The following is a 16,001-nucleotide window of genomic DNA, read 5'->3' on the forward strand; positions in this document are numbered from 1 at the left end:
CAGCGCCCGAAAAAGGCTGGTAAAGCGTCGCTTATGAGCCTCTTTCACACTGGGGCGTTTTTCAGGCGTTTTTCGGGCACTGGCAGTGTTAAAGGGCTCGGGTCATCTGCGCACCCAGCCCCGCGGCAAAAACACGAAAGCGCTGCAAAGAAGCTGATTGCAGGACTATTTCTGACGCCCTGCCAGCGCAGCGCCCCAGTGTGAAAGCACTCGGGCTTTCACATTGAGATTGCAGATGAGGCTTCTTTCAGGTGCTTTTTTTTAACGCTAAAGCGCCTGAAAAATGCCCCAGTGTGAAAGGGGTCTCAGTGTGAAAGCACTCGGGCTTTCACATTGGGATTGCAGATGAGGCTTCTTTCAGGCGCTTTTTTTAATGCTAGAGTGCCTGAAAAACACCTGAAAAACGCCCCAGTGTGAAAGGGGTCTTAATCTCTTTAGATTTGGTTACAGTGCATCATTGTAAGACTTGGATTTCTTCTTGAGCGCATAATACTGTGTATTAGATCTGCACGATTAATCGTTAAAGAACCAAGATCACGATTCTACCCTCCTCGCCATCTTAACAAAGCATTTTCCTGATTCAGTGCAGAGAGTTCTCTGCTCACAGCTGACAGCTGTGAACCCCCCCCCCCCCCAAAAAAAAAAAAAAAAAGAAAAAAGGCAGCTGCCAAGTTTATAACAACATTTCTTAGCTGGAGATAAAGAGAACCATTGTAACACTTGGTCCTTTTACATCAAAGGAATGAACTTCGGTCTGTAAATGAGATCAATTTAACCACTTAAAGACCAAACCATTTCTGACACTTCTTGCTTACAAGTTAAAACCAGTATTTTTTGCTAGAAAATTACTTAGAACCCCCAAATTTATATATACATATATCATTTTTTTTTAGCAGATACCCTAAAGAATAAAATGGCAGTTGTTGCAATATTTTATGTCACACTGTACAGCGTCTTTCAAACGCAATTTTTTGGGGAAAAAATGCACTTTAATGAATTAAAAAAAAAAAAATGAAACAGTAAAGTTAGCCCAATTTTTTTGTATAACGTAAAAGATGATGTTACGCCGCGAGAATTGTGAGAGAATTGTGATCTTTATTCTAAGCAAAAAAAATTGATTCTCATTTTGGCCAGAATTGTGCAGCTCTACTGTGTATACATAACTTAATGAAATTCCGAAAATCCTGCATTTTATATTCGTTTCCTATAAGGCCTCATGCACACTTGAGCTTTAAAAACACTGCTTTTACAGGCGTTTAACCAAACCCTGCAGCACAATGAAGGTGAGGGCCGGGGCACCGTGGCTGAGGTGGGATCCCACCACCAGCCCGTCTTGCCCGCTCCAGTGAGTTTTTTTTTTTTCTCTGCCTAAACGCCCCTCCATGTTAGGCTATGTGTACATGCACACTAGGCGTTTACAGGAGTTTGAAGGCAGCGACGTTTAGCGGCAGAAAAAAACCCACCAAATTTGCATCCAGAGGAGGCGCTTTTACGCATGAAACACATCTGATGCTCCTAAGCGCTAGACACATTGAGTGTTTATTCATTTCACTGGCAAGAAGAAATGATTATTCTGGCCAATTAAATAAATGCCCAAGCATTTGACAATCTTAAGCACACTTAAACGCTTTTGCAAACATTAGGCTTTCGGCACGTTTTTAGAAACTGCTTTTCTCCTGCCAAAAGAAAAGCATCTTTGAAAGCCCCAGTGTATATGAGGCCTAAAAATTCTACAACCTGCTCATCCTTGGGTAAGGAAGTCCAGCATTATGTCTGTGTAACATCATTTCAGATATTGGAATTTGGAGTAGAATAAAATGAAGCAGGTGGTACATGGGCTCTTGCATTTGGCTGTATATTAATGTGCAGGGCCGTAGAGTGTAAAATCTGCCTTTTATGGCTCCTAGGAGTTACAGCTGCCACATCGTGTAGCCCCTTGTGTGGGGCGGTTGCGAGTGTATACATTGATTTTATATATTTATCTAAAAAAAAATTTTATATAATTTTTTTTTATTATTATAAAATATATATATATATATATATATACACACACACACACAAAACGCAAGTGCTTCTGGATATAGATATATATCCGGCAGCCCTTGCGTTTTTTCACATGCACGTGTATAGGCGTATTTTTCAAAACTTTACTTTTTATGCCCTAAAGTACAGCCATGTGCAAGAGCTTTATCTGTAACTGAAAGAAGCGAGGACTCAGTTTACTGTGCATTTTGGTAGTCCTTTCAGAATGTCAAGACTTTGCAGAATACCTAGTGCCTTGACTGGTTTATGCTTTTGCTTTTGTATTGCAGCTGTGAATTAGAAAAAATGTAGACTGAATGCTAAAGAATGTTGCATTTGCACTTTCTCGGACCTTTGGTCTTTAAAAAATTACTTTGCGTTATAATATTTTTATGCTTTACAGAAGTGATTTCCCAGAATTCTTCTGTATCTTACTACACTCCAGCCACCCGTACTTCTCAGAACCCTTCTCCTGTAAATGAGCACCTGCGGCCTTCAGTTGTGGGACGCACAAGTCAGCGACTTAGAGGAGATGGACAAGATTGGGATGCTACATCTTCTAGGTTGGTGTTTCTCAAGCTTTCAGACTTGGTGATATTGGCTTAATACATTTGTGTTCATCATAAAGGCAATACAAACTAAAAATAGAAGGCATGGGGAGAACAAGATTAGAAAAGTATAAAAAAAAAAACCCACATCAATCTAAAATAAAATATTGTATATATAATTGGCTATAATTTATTGTTCTGCAAGACATACGGTAACATATCTGAGCTCAATCATAAATCAATCATAAATCAGCACTGTATGGACCTCCATTATAATGTACTAGAATAATGACATTGATTGTATAATAATTGTGTTTTTAATACCCCAGATTGAATGTTTTAGTTATAATAATTTTAGTAGACAGCAATAAGGAGTGACATTTTTAAAATTCAGAAGCTATTTATAGTGGGTAAAGAATATTAATTTTACTGGAGTCTAAATGAGTTGATTTGGGGCAATTGCCACCCTGCACTCAGTCTATCAGTTTTTTCTAGAGTAGAATCCTGTACTGAGCATTATGGGGTTAATTTACTAAAACTGGAGAGTGCAAAATCTGATGCAGCTCTGCATAGAAACCAATCCACTTCCAGTTTTTTTGTCAAAGCTTAAAGTAGTTGTAAAGGTAAAGAAAAATATCTGCCAGCCCCTCTGTTCTATCAATCTATCCTACACTCTGTAAATGTTTTTATAAAAAAAAAAAAAAACGCCTTATCTCCTATATTTTATGGCTGGTCACATAACCTTGTCTGCTCTCCTCCTCTGATCTAAGGGCTACAGTGGGAGGGGCCAAGGTCCCCCCCCTGACGTCAGCTGGGGGGTCACATGGCCGCTTAGCCCCTCCTGCTGTAGCCCTTCGATCGGAGGAGGAGAGCGGCTGGAGGTCATGTGACTGGCCATAAAAGATATGAGCTTTTTACAGGGCTCGTTTTAGAAAAACATTTTCAGTGTGAGATAGATTGATGGAACAGAAGGGTTGGCAGTAATATTTCTCTTTAGAGAAGGACAGGTTAGACAACCACTTTAACTGAACAACCTAGGTTAGAAGCTTATTGATTACCGTGCACAGCAGCACCATATTTTTCACTTTCCAGTTTTAGTAAATCACCTTATGCCTCCTTTAGGCCTTGATGTGTGATTAACCAGGTACACAGATTCCCTTATCAGACCACCTACCTGGTTGGCAAAGAGTTTTTTAATTGATTCCTAAGTATGCAATCTGAGTTGCTCTTTTGTTTCAGCATTGATGAAATTGGTAGCGGAAGGCTGTCTCAGATGTTCTACTTTGAGTCAGCAAACTGTCTGTCACACAGTTTCTCCCAGAGTTAATTTCCCTGCTTGCTTTTAACAAGATGCTCTCTTAAAACTGTAAGAAGCAGATTTGTAAATTACATTCAGCTCAAGGTTCTGCTGCTCTTCACAATAAAAAACAAAATTAAAATAAAAACATGCAAATACCCTCAACATGGTGTTGTGTATGTTAACTGGTAGATTGTGTTGTCGCTGTGCTTATCCTATAATTTTTCTATCAAGGAAAACGTACATTTTATGATGTTATGTTTGCGTGTCTCTAACTTTTCCAAACCTATTTATGAATCTTTAATTTTTCTGTAATTGAAAATCAGCTAATTTTTTTTTAAATAAGATTTTCATTTTGTATATGGTAACGAAGCTAAAAATTGCTGTAAAGAGTTGCTAACACTGGGGGTTTATGATTTTATTATAGCAAATTACAATATTAAACTCTGATGTGGTTATTGTGTTAATTATTGCCATTGTAAGCAGTGTTTTTCTTAAAGTTTTATTAAACCCACAACCGTAAAATCAGTCTGTATATGCAGTAGAGCATGCTTGTTATACTAGCTGTGCGGTTAATCCTCTGCACTGTGTAAAAAGGCTGTTTATTCCTATCTTCTGGGATCCTCCCCTTCTATTACTGTCCCCAATCCATTTGCTGATAGAACAGAGCCCTAGGAGGCACTTTGCACATGCTCAGTTTAATGTGTTCAGACAGAGGGTCAGTGGGCATGCAGCCTCATAGGACAGTCAGAGGAGAATGAAAACTCCTACAAGCTTTAACCAGTCCTCGGCCGAACACTGATAGAAGTCACAAGACTGCTATGTACTGCTGATGAGAAAAGGTGTTTAGCAGTTTATTTTTACTAAAATAATTGCATTTCCATGTTCTGTGTACTGCGGGAGAATACAGGGTCCTGGGTTTAGTAACACTTTAATTTGACCTTGATTTCTGTTTTTTTTTTTTTTTCAGTGGAAATAGCATTCAAGCTCATGCCAATTCCCGGACATCACACTTGTCCCCATTGGACAGAGGTCACTTAGACCATTTAGATGTTGAAAATGAAGATATGCTAGATCTGCAGTTTCAGCAACTCAGTCTCCCTCAATTCTGTGCGTTGGTTTTGGAAAGTGCAACGCCTCTGTTGAAGTCAGGTCAGCTTCTTCTTAAATACGAAGCATTGTTTTCTAGTAACCTTACAAGCAGAGTGCTGACAGTACGAACCCGGATACCATGACTACATATATATTTTTTTACTTTCAATCAATTTTTATTAAGAAAGGTTCAGAACAAAAAAAAGAAGTAAAGTTATTACAACATTAGAGAGTAATAGCTAACGGTATATGACCTTGTTTCAGAGATATATGAACTGGTAGGTGAAATATGCATGTCCCTAGAGGAGAGGCAACTGGAGATAACCGAAAAAAAAAAAAAAAAAAAAAAACATACCGGGTCAGTAATTTTAAGGTAGATGTTCAAGAAGTTAAATATCAGACCAGGAATCGATCATTATTGAGTAGGAATATCCTGACTTTATAATTTTATTAGAACAAAGTAATCATGCACTGAAACATTGCTAGACAGCTGAGGTTGCTTGTTAGTATAGGGAGATTTTCTGATTTGCTGGACAATCCTGTTGGGTGGGTCACATCTTTTCCAATGTACGGGAGAGAGGTAAGGATGAAAGTACTAAGAGTGTGCTGCTGTTGTCTACTGTTGCATCCTGGCACTCGTGTTTTGCTAGCGTCTTTTAAAGTAGAACTATGGTCAAAACTTTTTTTTTTTTTTTTTTTTCATTTTGGATAGAGTAAGGGAGGGTTAATAACCCTTGTCAGATTTTTTTCCGCCATCTCTGTCCCATTGCGGAGATCTTCCTTCACTTCCTGTCCCATAGTCTAACAGGAAGTGAGAGGAAATCTCTGCAAATTAAAGGCATTTCTTGGGGACCCTCAGCTCACCAGAACTAGTGTCCCCATTGGAAGATTTCCCATCTATTACTTTTCTGGGGACAACCCAAAATTTGGGGTTTTTCTTTTTAGTTTCACTTTCATTGATAACGATAAACGGGACAAATGGAAAGGATGAATTTCCTTAACGGAGGCACAGACAGCAATAAAAATTGACAGGAGCTCTAATACCTCTCCACTCTATCTAAAACTAAAAAAAAAGTTTTGCCTTTAGTTATACTTTAAGGTTACTTTGCGGTATAAGCTAAAGAATCTATTAAAACATTGTAGTATATTAATGCTTTTACTAAACAGAAAAGCTGTACATACAAAAACTATTACAGTTATAGGAATGCAGTACAAGACTGCCAGATACACATACAACAAGCATGCACAAACACCAACTATACTTCCTAGCGAATGAGCAAGGATAATGGTCTGTATACTATAAGAATACACTAAAAGTTTACTTGGCTCTGAGTATAGAGGCTTCGCGATCTCCATAGGCAACGAGGACCCCAGGCTTACGCTACAAGCAGTTGCTGGAGATCATTCAAAAACGTCTTCAAGTATAGCTTCTTCTAGCTGGTACAGATGTTCCTTGGTGTTGCGTCATTATAGAGTCCTGCTCTCCATCTCTGTTGTTAGCTTTTATTTAGAAAGAATAGGTAGCCAATCCCACATGGGCATATCCTTTTTCTAACTATAACAATAATGTAAACATTCTCCAATTTAACCTTCTAGATGACACTATTGTATCATACATGCCATAGGTTATACATGTCAAATGGTTAATCTATGTTTAACCATTACTTACATAGCTAACCAGAACACATGTAAAAACAATGGAAGCAGGGAGGACATCTTGTGTAAGCATTTCAGGACATCTGTTTGACAAGTGTCATAAATTCTTTGATATCTGGGAATCTTTCTTTCAAACCTTGACTACAGATAACCAACAATCGATAGTACAATGCTTTCAATACACCCAATGGTTTCAAACCAGACTGTTAACCTATGAGCCTCCAATTGATATCCTACACTCCATTTTAAAATTAAAATATATTTTACACTTTAACCACTAAGACCTCCCCTCTTTCCATCATCTGATAGTTAGACCGACCGCCAACTGTCTTTTTTTGTTTCTTCATGTCCACCCTTAGACCTAGCACTGATACCTCGTTTTCAAACTATACTGACAAACTGTATGCTGTCAATTTTGTATTGTTCTACTGGCCAAGTGTATTCAAGAAGCTTTTTAGTGATGCTTCTTTGCTCCTCATTATGGTTTAGCATCATTAAATCTTACAAAAGGCAAAACTTTCTTTTTCAGTTTTGGATAGAGTGGAGATGGTTAGAACCCCTGTCAATTTTTATTGCGGTCTGTGCCCCCATTACGGAGACTCATCCTTTCTATTTGTCCTGTTTACCATTATCATTGAAAGTAAAAAAAAATCCCAATTTTTGGGTTGTCCCAAGAAAAGTAATAGTGGGGAAATCTTCCAATGGGAACACTGGTCCTGGTGACGTCGGGGTCCCAAAGGAATTTCCTTAATATGCAGGGATTTCCTCTCACTTCCTGTTTTGACAATGGGACAGGAAGTGAAGGGAAAGCTTCGCAATTGAACACAGATGGTGAAAAAAAATCTAATGGAGATTATAATTCTCACTTGCTCTATGCAAAATGACAAAAAAGTTTTGCCTATAACTCTACTTTAAGGACAGGAGACCTATCATTGCACACATATTTAGCTTTATTTTTTTTTTATTTTTTTTAGCTTGTTCCCCCATTTTTTGCAAAGGAAATGACCAAGGACCAACAACTTAAATTGTATTAATACTTTGTTTTCCAAAGAATTTAAGTATTGGGAGGAATCCTTTTTTACAGATCTGGTTATTCATAGTCCTGCTCAGATTTTTTTTTTTTTTTAACTTTTTGTTTCTATTTTGGGTGACTTGCCAATGAAGATAACTCCTATAAATCTATTTTGTTGATGGTTTATGGCAGTTATTGAATATTTTCACCAAATCTTATTTTTCAAATCTTATTTTTCACCAAAAACGACAGTGAAAATTTGCACAAATCTAAAACTGGAGTATTCAATTTTATTGGAGCTGAAGAAGCAACTCTTGGTGATGTAATATGTTTTGTGAATTGCTTGTAATAAATTGGCAACAATTTTGTGGCAAGCAAAAATTGGTTAGTTTGCTGACCTTTATACAGTGGGGAAAATAATATTTGATCCCCTGTAGATTTTGTAATTTTGCCCACTGAAATGAATGGTCTATAATTTTTTATCATAGGTGTATTTTAAATGATAGAGACAGAATATCAACCAAAAATCCTGAAAAAACACAATACAAATGTTATAAACTGAGTTGCAGTTCAGTGAGTAAAATAAATATTTGATCCCTACCAACCAACAATTCTGGCTCCCACAGACTGGCTACAATATGTGCTCACGTGGTACACAGATCCTGTCAATTTTAATAAGGTGCTCCTAAGGACCACTCTTTATGTGTATAAAAGTCCACAGAATCTCCTTCTTCCATTTAAACCTCACCATCATGGGCAAGACCAAAGAGCTGTCAAAGGATGTCAGAGACAAGATTTTAGATTTTAGTTCAAGACCATCAGCAAGAAGCTTGGTGAGAAGGAGATAATTGTTGGAGCGATTATTTGCAAATAGAAGAAATACAAAATAACCATCGATTGCCCTCAATCTGGAGCTCCATGCAAGAATTTGCCCCATGGGGTAAGGATGATCATGAGAAAAGTGAGGGATCAGCCAAGAACTACACAGGAGCAGCTTGTGAATGATCTCAAGGTAGTTGGGACCACAGTCACCAAACAAACCATTGGTAACACAAAACACCGCCATGGATTGAAATCCTGCAGCTCCTGCAAGGTCCTCCTCCTCAAGAAGGCACATGTACAGGCCCATCTGAAGTTTGCCAATGAACATCATCTAAATGATTCTGAGAAGGATTGGGAGAAAGTGCTTTGGTCAGATAAGACCAAAATTAAGCGCTTTAGCATTAACTTGACTCGCCGTGTTTGGAGGAAAAAAAATGCTGATGATGACCCTAAGAACACCATCCCTACAGTTAAGCACGGAGATGGAAACATTATGCATTAGGGCTGTGTCTCTGCTAAAGGGACAGGCCCACTTTGCTGCTTTGAGGGGCCAATGGACGGGTCCATGTATTGTAAAATCTTGAAGAACCTTCTTCCCTCAGCCAGAACACTGAAGATGTGTCATGGATTGGTCTTCCAGCAAGGCAGTAACCCAAAACATACCGCCAAGGCAACAAAAGGAGTGGCTCAAGAAGAAGCATTAAGGTCATGGTTTGGATTAGCCAGTCTCCACACCTTAATCCTATAGAAAATTTATGGCAGGAGCTGAAACTTCGAGTTGCCAAGGGACAGCCAAGAAACCTTAAGGATTTAGAGAAGATCTGTAAAGAAGGGTGGACCAAAATCATTACTGAGGTGTGTGCAAATCTGGTAACCAACTACAAGAAACGTCTTACCTCTTTGCTTGCCAGCAAGAGTTTCTCCACCAAGTACTAAGTCATGTTTTTGTTTGGGGATCAAATACTTATTTTACTCACTGAACTGCAACTCAATTTATAATATTTTGTATCGTGTTTTTTTTTTTTTTTTTTGGATTTTTTTCATATTCTGTCTCTATCATTTTAAATACACCTATGGTAAAAAATTATAGACCCTTCATTTCTTTGTAAGTTGGCAAACTTACAAAATCTGCAGGGGATCAAATAATAATTTTCCCCACTGTAATTAATACCTTTTTAGAGTTGTAAGTTATACATGGTTTTTGAATTGGCATGAAAAACATGTTAATTTTTTTTTTTACACAAACAGAAAGAAGAAAGATGATACAACTTGTCCTTGAACTGCTTAATGAAAACTTAGTACTGCTTTGTGATGCCATTTCAGAAAACGTATGGGAGGATCGAAGTCTCATAGGACAAGAACTGGTGAGATAGCAGCATTGTGATTATGGAAACAACCTGCTATGCACTAAATATCTTTTGACCAGCAATTAAATTTTGATACCAGCCATCCAGACTATATTAAGTTTGCATCAATAAAAACATGCTCACAAAGCATTCTTTGTTCACCAGGGTATGGAAGGCCTAAGCAGCAGTGCAGGTTGCTGTGGTAACCAGGGGGAAGGCAAATAATGAGACAATGTCAATAACACCTTTTATTTTTCTAATCTTTTTTTCTTCTTTCTTTTTCTTCCTTGAAAGGTTATGCATGGACAACAATCCAGCAAAATATGAACTTGATTATAAATGATTTTTGGAAAGGGTGGCTTTTTCTTGAGCACAGATGCAATAAATTCCACATCTCTTATATGATTTAAACCTATTCCAATAATGTAATAAAAACTCACTTTTGTGCTTTCTTTTTTACAGAGATGTAAACTGCTTTTCATGCTGGATACACTTGGGGAGGTTATATTGTATCATAAAAATAACAATAGCTCTGAGAAGCCTGACTCTTCTCTTGTGAACCACAGAATGGCATTTATCAGCATCTCTCTTTTTACAATGCGACTGCTGCAAACGCTTCTCCCCGTGGAAAAGGTGAGGGATTAAAAGCAATCCTGAAATGCAAAACCTTTTAAGCTTCTCTCTCAGAATTGTTTTGGTAAATATTAATACACCCAGTTTAGACTCGATGGTCTTCCCTTTTTAAACTGCTATCAGCAGCTCCAGTTGGAGTGAGTTTACACTTTGGATATATTGCTGCAGCTAAAAATTGTCTGTATATAACTCTTGGTATTGATTTCTTAGTTGCCCATTTCAAGGCACTGTAATGACGTTTGTACAAAAGTAGGTTTAACCACTTGCCGACCAGCCGCCGTAGTTTTACTGCGGCAGAATGGCACGGCTGGGTGAAACGATGTTATGGCCACTAGGGGCGCGTGCGCGCCGCCACTCTCCCCTGGAGCAGATGTGAGTGCCCGGCGGTCACGATCACCGCCAGGCTCCCGCGATCGCTGCTGACACACTGAGAACCAGGATCTGTGTGTGTAAACACACAGTTTCCGGTTCTCTGAGAGGAGAAGAGACAGATCGTCTGTTCATACAGAGTATGAACAGCAATCTGTAATCTCCCCTAGACAGTCCCCTCTCCCCTTCAGTTAGAACACACACTAGGGAACACAATTAACCGCTTGATCGCCCCCTAGTGTTAACCCCTTCCCTGCCAGTGACATTTACAGTAATCAGTGCATTTTTATAGCAATGAACGCTGTATAAATGCCAGTGGTCCCAAAAATGTGTCAAAAGTGCCCGATGTGTCCACCATAATGTCGCAGTTTCTTTTTTTTTAATCAAAAATATATAGAAGAATACATATCGGCCTAAACTGAGGAAAAAATAGTTTTTTTTATATATTTTTGGGGGATATTTATTATAGCAAAAAGAAAAAAATATTGCGTTTTTTTTTTTTTTTTTTTTTTTTTTTTTTAATTCAAAATTGTCGCTCTTTGTTCTTGTTTATAATGCAAAAAATAAAAAATGCAGAGGTGATCAAATACCACCAAAAGAAGAAAGCTCTATGTGTGGGGAAAAAAAGGACGTCAGTTTTGTTTGGGTGCAACGTCGCACGGCCGCGCAATTGTCAGTTAAAGCGACGCAGTGCCGAATCGCAAAAAGTGCTCTGGTCAGGAAGGGGGTTAAATCTTCCGGGGCTGAAGCGGTTAAAGTAATGCTATAGCTTTTTTTTTTTTTTTTTTTTTTTTTTTAAACGCTGTCTAAGCAGCGCTTTTCAGTCGCTAGTGGGGCGCTTTTCACCTCAAAGAAGGGGTTAAAAACGCCCATGTTGTGGCACTTCTGAAGTGCTGCCCATTCATTGCAATGTGCAGGGGTGTTTTGGAAGCGCTCCCAAACTGCCCCAAAGATGCTGCATGCAGGACTTTTTCTAACTTCGCGCAAGCGCACCGCCTGAGTGTGAAAGCAGTCAGACGGTATGGGGGGCAGGTTTCAGGCGATTTTACAAGTACTATTTCTAGCGCAAAAATGCCTAAAAAGTGCCTCAGTGGGAAAGGAGTTTTAAAGTGGAAGGAAAGCCTTAATGCTTTGAACGGGACACTGCAACCCTGATTAATCATTAAGCTTCCTGGTATGCGCCAAAAGCTGAAAATAGCGGTTTTCATAGATTTTTTTTTTTTTTTTTTTTTTTTTTTTAAGCAGTGTTGTTCCCATCATGTGACCACAATCCCACTGCACTGGTAAACACAGAGCGGCCGGTGGGCCTGTACATCATCTTCTCATTCAAGAGAATGCATGGGAAAGGAAGGGGAGATGAGAGGCGGGACTGAGTGGGGCAAAGTGGGGCTGGCTGCCTGGAGAACTGAGACTGACTACTGAACCAGAGCATGTGGCATGCACACGTCACAAGAAGGGGAAATGGGAGGTGGGACTGAGTGGGGCAGAGCGGAGCTGGCTGCCTGGAAGAACTGACAACGGCACACGGAAGTGGCAGTGAGCAGCCACATTCCTCTGTGCAAGCCAATCGTTGTCGGTACAAGAGAGGAGGGGAATTCCTAAATGGAATAGATAGTAATTTAGAGAAATAATATCACCTGGTGACCGATCACATGTTAAGTGTAGTCACAACTATTAAAAAAAATAGGGGGGAAACACAGGAAACCCCACCTTCAAAGTGGTTACTTTTTGGGACTAATATGGCATGTATCCAGACTAATGCTAGCCATACACCTGTTGAAAAATCATTTGAACACGTTTTTGAAAAACGAACACACCGTTGTGAGAGCAAATGATTTTGCCATTGTGTAATGACGGAATTTTAATCAATAAATTGTTCAATGGACACAAATGAATCAGATTTTCATTTCGTTTTGTCACATAGGCCCAGTGCAAACTGTTCGGACAAAGTTTTCCAAACTTTTTCTTCGTTTTTTTTTTTGTCACAACCAATGTTTGATTTTTGCCCATTAATTAGATTTATAAGCGAACTATCTAAATGATAGTTCACCTAGTTTATGGGCACCATAAGTAAGAAAATATGGTTTATTTCAATCAATATGTTAAAAATTAATCGTAATATAAATGTATCAAAATTGCCTTGTAAATTAAAAACTCATCACCACCCCAGAGACAACGTTGTCTACAATTAACATAAATACTTACAAAATGTCACAAGTGGCCACTTGAGACTGACTGGTTAGGATGCTTGTCTTAGCAATCCCTATCAGTCCTCCTTATTTCCTCATAAATATCAAGAGGGGGTCAGTGCCTTGGATAAGGTGCCAAGGTGCCTGCATCCCACAAATCACGGATGTGTTGTTTTGTTGGCATGGATAGTTGACTAGATTTTGATTGCAAACCATTTTTTAATTATCTTGTGTATAATGCTTGTATACAGTACCCGTTTACAGTATCTGCATAGCTCTCATTTTGGCATATATGATTAGCTACCATTTTGGTACATTTAGTGCTTGCCAAGGTAGGTACACATTTGTAGGGATTAGGATGGTATTAGTAGATTGGTTAGGTTACTGTAGTGTTACAGGTTAAGGTTAGGTGAAGGATTTTGGGGCTTAAAGAACAACTCTTGTTCCCCTTTTAAGTGTCGGTTCACACTAGAACGATGCGGGAACTAGCGCGATTCCAGTGCGGGTTCCCGCATCCCATAGGACCCGCAGGCAGTTCACACTGCCCCAGGTGAACTGCTGTGGGTGTCAATGGAAAGTTAATGACATTACCAGATCGGTCCGCATATCGCAGTGTGAACTGTCAAATGGTGCAGGAATTGGGTCGCATGGGTGTGAACACCCATGGGATCCGATTCCAGTGCGGACCAAAAAAAGGGTCCTGCACCATTTTGTTTCGAATGCGATGCAAATTCAGCCATACAATCTGTATAGCTGAATTTGCATCGCACAGACATCGCATGTCATCTGCACGGCAGTGTGGTGCAAATCACATGCAATGTCTAACATCGCACCAGTGTGAACCCAGCCTAAAGTTAAACACCCTATAGACAAGCAGGGTAGTAACTCTAACTGTACTGTACTTGTCTTATGGGTTGAATGTCATCCAGCACCATTCTTAGACATTACCCCTTGGGTGTGCATCCAGCAAGGGCTTGGTGGGGAATGCACCACATTATCATATCTCTATCCATATCTCTACTTATGCCAGAGGAGAAAAGAAGTCATAACATCATGAGACCGGCGTGTGTGTGTGTGTGTGTGTGTGTGTGTGTGTGTTTTTTTTTTTTTGGGGGGGGGGTGTGTTTGCAAGGGGTCTGCAATGGGGCTAACTGCCCTAGAATTTAGGTTAAAGTAATTGTAAACCTCATATATGAAATATAGACAAATAATATCCCTCTTATAGTGTATACTTGTCTCAATTAAGAGCACAAAGTGTAAATTCTCTCTGTTGCCTTGTTCTTCCGCTGTCTACGTGAGTCACTTCTGACAAGTTTTTTCCTGACACCAAGAGAAAAGTGACAGGGGGGACCTCCAGCTGATTGACAGCATCAACTCTGTTCCTGTGTGCTGTGTGAAGTGATTGTGCCCCTTCCCAGATAGCAAGGATAACTTGCCACAAATTTTTGGCAGTGTTGAATTGTAAGTCTGTTAACTTGCTGCACATTTTCACTGGCAAATTGTACACTTGCAAAGCACTTGAAGCACAAGTTCTAGTGGACACTTTTCCAATCTGTAGCAAATTTGCATGGCAAGTCTCTAGCAAAAGCAAAGTGGTGAGTCTTCAGCAAGGGTTCTGCAAGTCACAGTGACCCCTGTGGTGGGATGACTATTGCACAACATAACTGAACCAGAACTTGCAGCAGACTTGCAGAATGTTTGCAAAGAAAGTTGATCTGGAGTCATGCAATGTGGACTTGCTGAAAAATTGTGCAACAAACCTTGTGAAGCCTGGCAAGTCTAGCAATACCTTAGCAAGTTACTTTCAAACTTGCAGCTCAATTGCTTGCTATCTGGGTTCCCTCCCATTGGCTCTCAGCTCTCCTCACTGAGTCCTGCAGTGTGTAACTTCAGCTATCCACCCCCTTTTTCCTGAACCCTCAGACAAGCTTTATAAATTTTGGACTTTGAATGGATGTAGAGGAGAGAGGGTAGCAAATAATCAGGTACAACTTATGTAGGAGGATTTGTTTCATCTCTGTGTATCACTTGAGGCTAGTCACTTCACTGAGTATATTTGATGGTTTACAAGCACTTTAAAGTGGTTCTAAAGGCAGAAGGTTTTTTTTTTTAATCTTAATGCATTGTTTGCATTAAGATAAAAAACCCTTCTGTGTGAAGCAGCCCCACTAACACTTACCGGAGCCCCATCTTGATCCAGCGATATTGCATGAGGACCTCAGCTGCCTGGGACTCTCCCTCCTGATTGGATGAGACACAACAGCGGGCCCTGCTGTCAATCAAAGTCAGTGGGCCAGTGAGGAGAGAGAGAGGGGGCGGGTCTGAGCGTTGGCTCCGTGTCTGAATGGATACACAGAGCTGCGGCTGGGGTGCCCCCATAGCAAGCTGCTTGCTGTGGGGGAACTCTGCAGGAGGGAGGGGCCAGGAGCAACGGTGAGGAATCCGAGAAGAAGAGGTTTGGGGCTGCTCTGTGCAAAATCGCTTTTATTATTTAAAAAAAAACGAAAAAAAAAAACAAGACCTTAAAGCGGAGTTCTGCCGTTTTTTTTTTTTTTTTTTTTAAGTCAGCAGCTACAAATACTGCAGCTGCTGACTTTTTTAAAATATGGACACTTACCTGTCCAGGGCGCCCGCAATGTTGGCACCCGTAGCCGATCTGTTCCTTGGCTCTCGGATGTTGCTGCCGCCGCCATCTTCGGTAAGGGAATCAAAAAGTGAAGCCTTGCGGGTGGCGTGGGTATCTATGCCCAGAAGTGGGAGCAAAATACCTGTATCAGACATGTATCTGCTCCCCCCTCAACCCCCAAAAAGGTGCCAAATGTGACACCGGAGAGGGGAGGATTCCGAAAAACGGAAGTTCCATTTTTGTATGGAACTCTGCTTTAATATCACTTTAAGTTTGAAAAAAAGTCTACTCGTAATAGTTCTCTAACTTATTTTCGATGTTACATTATTTGGGCAAAAAGCCAATGTTCTGTTTGCTTCACACTGATAGGCATCATATCCTAATATCCC

At 39.8% G+C, this 16,001-nt stretch overlaps 1 protein-coding gene across 3 annotated transcripts in view; it reads left to right on the forward strand.

Moving 5' to 3' along the window:
* RTTN (rotatin) overlaps nt 1-16,001 on the forward strand; it is a 372,765-nt gene that overhangs the window by 89,309 nt on the left and 267,455 nt on the right. For all 3 annotated transcript variants that reach the window (XM_073631267.1, XM_073631266.1, XM_073631268.1), the window contains exons 9-12: nt 2,426-2,585; nt 4,838-5,019; nt 9,698-9,813; nt 10,258-10,428. In XM_073631267.1, the coding sequence (XP_073487368.1) occupies nt 2,426-2,585; nt 4,838-5,019; nt 9,698-9,813; nt 10,258-10,428 (629 nt within the window). The remainder of the gene's footprint in view (nt 1-2,425; nt 2,586-4,837; nt 5,020-9,697; nt 9,814-10,257; nt 10,429-16,001) is intronic.

Source organism: Aquarana catesbeiana, linkage group LG05, assembly GCF_042186555.1.
Source record: "Aquarana catesbeiana isolate 2022-GZ linkage group LG05, ASM4218655v1, whole genome shotgun sequence".
Classification (NCBI taxonomy): domain Eukaryota; kingdom Metazoa; phylum Chordata; class Amphibia; order Anura; family Ranidae; genus Aquarana; species Aquarana catesbeiana.